General features: G+C 44.5%; 1 protein-coding gene across 1 annotated transcript in view; it reads left to right on the top strand.

Moving 5' to 3' along the window:
* LOC108512908 (phospholipid-transporting ATPase IB-like) overlaps positions 1-4530 on the top strand; it is a 346886-nt gene that overhangs the window by 87156 nt on the left and 255200 nt on the right. Inside the window, exon 4 of the mRNA XM_017848466.1 lies at positions 2065-2175. Within this exon, the coding sequence (XP_017703955.1) occupies positions 2065-2175 (111 nt within the window). The remainder of the gene's footprint in view (positions 1-2064; positions 2176-4530) is intronic.

The following is a 4530-nucleotide window of genomic DNA, read 5'->3' as shown; positions in this document are numbered from 1 at the left end:
TTTTTTTTTTTTTTTTTTTTTCTTCAGAGTTTCACTCTTGTTGCCCAGGCTGGAGTGCAGTGGCGGGATCTCAGCTCACTGCAGCGTCCGCCTCCTGGGTTCAAGTGCTTCTCTTGCCTCAGCCTCCCGAGTAGCTGGGATTACAGGCACCCAACACCACGCCTGACTACTTTTTGGATTTTTAGTAGAAACGGAGTTTCACCATGTTGGCCAGACTGGTCTTGAACTCCTGGCCTCAGGTGATCCGCCCACCTTGGCCTCCCAAAGTGCTGGGATTACAGGTGTGAGCCACTGCCCAGCCGAGAGTTACATTTAATTTCAAAAGTCATCTGAAATTAATAAGTGTATGACTGCAAAAGAATTTCTAATGTTCTGGGGCATTCTCAATACAGCCTGCTTGTCTCTCCTAGTAGTGTAATAGGGTTCAGACTTGTGGACTTACTGACTCTCTGACTTAGAACAGGAGGCATTAAGGTTTTCCTGCAAGGGAACCAAGAAGGAACTCAAATCCGGGGTAAGGCATATCAAATGTGTAGAAACATGATGTAAACAGGATTGCCCTTAACGGCACATTTATGCCAGAGCAGGACACCATGCACCGGACCAGAGAAACTCGTTTCCTTCCCTCCAGCGCAAGGTTTACACTTTTTGGGACCTTTTTGAAACGGCACACAGAAGGCAAAGCCAGGCTAAGGGGTGGCTGAGGAGATACGATCCAAGTGGTGTCCAGAGACCTCCTCCCGCAATGAGGATTCCTGGATGTTACTGGAATATCTATGGCTCCAACTCAGACCACAGGAGCCATCACATCACTCCCAGCTTGGGACCCACCAGCCGCTCCTGACTGCATAGCACTCTGGCCAGAGGTGCTCTGTATTGGTTGGAGGCAAAAAGAGAGAAGACAAAATGGGTCAAGAAGTGGAGGCAAAGTGTGTGTGTGTGTCTTAGTATATCTGTGTGTACATGTGTATTTGTGTGAGTATCTATGTGTGTGTGTCTCTGTGTATCTCTGTCCTGTGTGCCTCTACCTCTGTGTCTAGGTATGTGTGTCTGCCTGTATGTGTCTGTTTATCTGTGCCTGTATGTGTCTCTGTGTATCTTTGTGTGTATATCCGTGTGTATCTATATGTGTGTGTAACTTTTTAACCTACGCAGTTGTTAGTGGAAGTAGTGTGTGTGCACCTGTGTGTACCTTTCCTTTAAACAAGACTCTGTTGTGTGAGTGTCCCTGTCCCTTGCTCTTTTTGTCACTGAAAAATCTGTGATTGCTTGGATGTCTGACTTGCACTGTACTTTTCCTTCAGTTTAGTAGTTCAACTTTGTTTAATAATGAATCCCTATTGAAACACTATTCACAATAGCAAAGACATGGAGCCAACCCAAATGCCCGTCAATGCCAGACTGGATAAAGAAAATAGAGTACACACACACCATGGAATACTATGCAGCCATAAAAAGGAACGAGATCATGTCCTTTGCAGAGACTTGGATGGAGCTGGAAACCATTTATCCTCAGCAAACTAACATAGGAACAGAAAACCAAACACCACATGTCCTCACTTATAAGTGGGAGCAGAACGATGAGAACACAGGGACACAGGGAGGGGAACAACACGCACTGGGGCCTGTTGGGGAGGCAGGGGGAGGGAGAGCATCAGAATAAATAGCTAATGCATCTGGACCTTAAAACCTAGGTGACGGATTGATAACTGCAGCAAACCAACATGGCATATGTTTACCTATGTAATAAACCTGCACATCCTACTTAGAACTTAAAATTAAATTACAAAAAAGCATTTGTTTAAATAGAATTTCATAAGAATAACAATTAGAAGTCCAGCAGTATGTTTCGGGAAAATGATAATTATGTAGATTTCAGAGAGGATTTTAGTAGTTCTCACTGGGCCTGAAAGCTCTGTCTTCAGAGAATGGTTTTCTGAGATTCCTGCAGCATCTTGTTTCCTCTACCTACATTATCTGACTTCTGTTCGTAAGGACATTCTGTTTGTGACTTTTATTCCTCAGTGATGAGCTCTTCGGAACTTTGTCATTTTCCTCTTTCAGTTTTCCTACTTAGAGAAGCTTCTGTTGGTCCATGGAGCCTGGAGCTACAACCGGGTGACCAAGTGCATCTTATACTGCTTCTATAAGAACGTGGTCCTGTATATTATTGAGGTAAGAAGGAGTACTTGTTTTTCCTTGAAGGGGAAGCTCTTTTCAGAGGATATCTTGAGGTATTTAAAGTCATTTCAAGGCAGGGTTTTGTTCTTGTAAAATTAAAAGATGCTGCTGTGACTTTCTATAGCCTGGGTCACATGTAAGCTCCCATGAAGCTGGGCTCACCATCCTGGTCTAGATCCTCATGCTGGATGACCAAAGCAGACATCTGAAGCCTTTTTTCCCTACCCAGACGTGCCTTCCTCCCTAGCTCTCCTCCTGTGTTCCTCTTTGCCGTGCCTCTTCCTCCGTGTCCTTGGCTGTGAATCTTGCTGACACTCACACCCCTTCCAGAGGAATCAGATCCTAGCAGCAGAGACCTACTACACCTCACCAGGTGAACACTGAGGTGTTGCTCGAATGAACGGGGGAGGCTGATTTCTGCCTTATTTCTCGCAGACTCTGCAAGTTTTCTGGCATCCATTCAATGCTTCTGGGATACTTGGACACTGGCATTTATGTGGGAAGGGTGTGGGAGTGAGGGGACGGTGGGGAGTAAACCAGCGAGGTCATTGACAGTATTGCAGTGAGTTCACATTCTGTTGTCAGACAATTTTCCAAGATGCTGATTCAGTTACCAGTAAAACAAACGTGCTTGCTAGAGGAGTGGGCCCAGGAAGAAGTGGAAAAGTCACTTTATGTTTGCTATTAGTGGGATTACAGCCCTGCTGTAAAGGGGTGGCTTTTGAGGCCATCATGACTAATCGATTTCCAAATATGTTTGTCTATGGAGGAAGGCAATGTTAATTGTTTATGGTGTTTTAATGCTTCATTCTACTATGGGTTATTTTATGTCTGATTTCTTGACTCTTAGTAAAAATAATAACCAAGGAAGAAATCAACTTTTTCTGATGTAAGCTCTGACAATACTCAGTTCAAATAACTAGTAATAACAAGTGCCTTGCTAAGGTAACTGTAACTAACAACTTCTTTACCGGGTTTTCTAATCTTTCCTACTCAGTCATTCAGGTCAAACATGTAAGTTCTTGTCACACATCTGGTAACTAAACTACTAAGGAGCGATTTCCCCAAATTGTGCAGGTTGTTCACAGCCCAAGACAACTCGGCGAAAAGAGTAAATGAAGCAGCAGCATAACCTGTGCTGCTTCATTCTTCAGTTGCCCGGAGTCCAGCTGGAAACAGCAATGCATTTTTCTAAGTTGCACAAGGGCCAAACGTATTCGCCACGATGTGTGCATTTGCAGAGAGGATGCCTCTCCTAGTTCACACAAAAGCCCCTTGTGGGCTGAGGAGCAGACCTGATTCTTTTTTTTTTTTTTTTTTTTTTGAGGCGGAGTCTTGCTCTGTCACCCAGGCTGGAGTGCAGTGGCGCGATCTCGGCTCACTCCAAGCTCTGCCTCCCGGGTTCACGCCATTCTCCTGCCTCAGCCTCCCGAGTAGCTGGGACTACAGGCACCCACCACCACGCCCGGCTAGTTTTTTGTATTTTAGTAGAGGTGAGGTTTCACTGTGTTACCCAGGATGGTCTTAATCTCCTGACCTCGTGATCCACCCACCTCGGCCTCCTTAAGTGCTGGGTTTTGCAGGCCTGAGCCACCGCGCCCGGCCGAGCAGCCTTGATTCTTAAAGAATGTTCCAAGCAATCAAAAGGGATCTGGTTAAAGTCCTGAAACTGACCCGTTCTTCCTAATTTGAATCTTTTGTGGGAGGTGTCCTGTCTGCTTAAGCATTATTTCCCTAGGGAGAAAATATACAGTAGAGGCTTGAGAGATTTGCTGATATAATTGACATTTTATTCGGTGTAATGAGGTTAAAATCAATAATTTAAAAAATTATTCATAATTTGCCTGCTGGTCTTGTGCTGTAGTATTCAACGCAGTTCACTCTGGGTAAGAACTTGTAGATGTTGGTGTGAGAGCTTTAGTGGTTTCTCTTTATTTTTACAATTCCCTTTTGGTACTTAAAATTCCTTTGGTACTTTGTCCCCCTCCTGCTTCCACATTTTTTTGTGTCTGTGGTAGGAGTCACTCCTCAAAGTCACTTAGGGTCATGGACGATAGTGCAAAGAGGTATCGTAGGGTCATGGACCATCGTGTAAAGGGGTATTGGAATCCCCGTTTCTTCGTGCTATCCCAGGCTTCCCAGCATTTTGTGCTCCTGTAATTGCTGGCTTTCACGGTTTCTTAATAATCTGGTCTTCTTCACAATCAGCACATTACAGATAGTCTAGACTTCTTATCAAGACGTTCTGCATGGAGCTCCCAACCCTTTCACTTTTCAGATCATCCCCTAGGCCCCCTTCTTAGTCATTTACACCTACTATCTTGCTGGTGGTTTTTTTTTTTTTTTTTT

Source organism: Rhinopithecus bieti, unplaced genomic scaffold (assembly GCF_001698545.2).
Source record: "Rhinopithecus bieti isolate Rb0 unplaced genomic scaffold, ASM169854v2 scaffold_28547, whole genome shotgun sequence".
Classification (NCBI taxonomy): domain Eukaryota; kingdom Metazoa; phylum Chordata; class Mammalia; order Primates; family Cercopithecidae; genus Rhinopithecus; species Rhinopithecus bieti.
The sequence above is the reverse complement of the archived record's forward strand: the minus strand, read 5'-3'. Positions and strand labels throughout refer to the sequence as shown.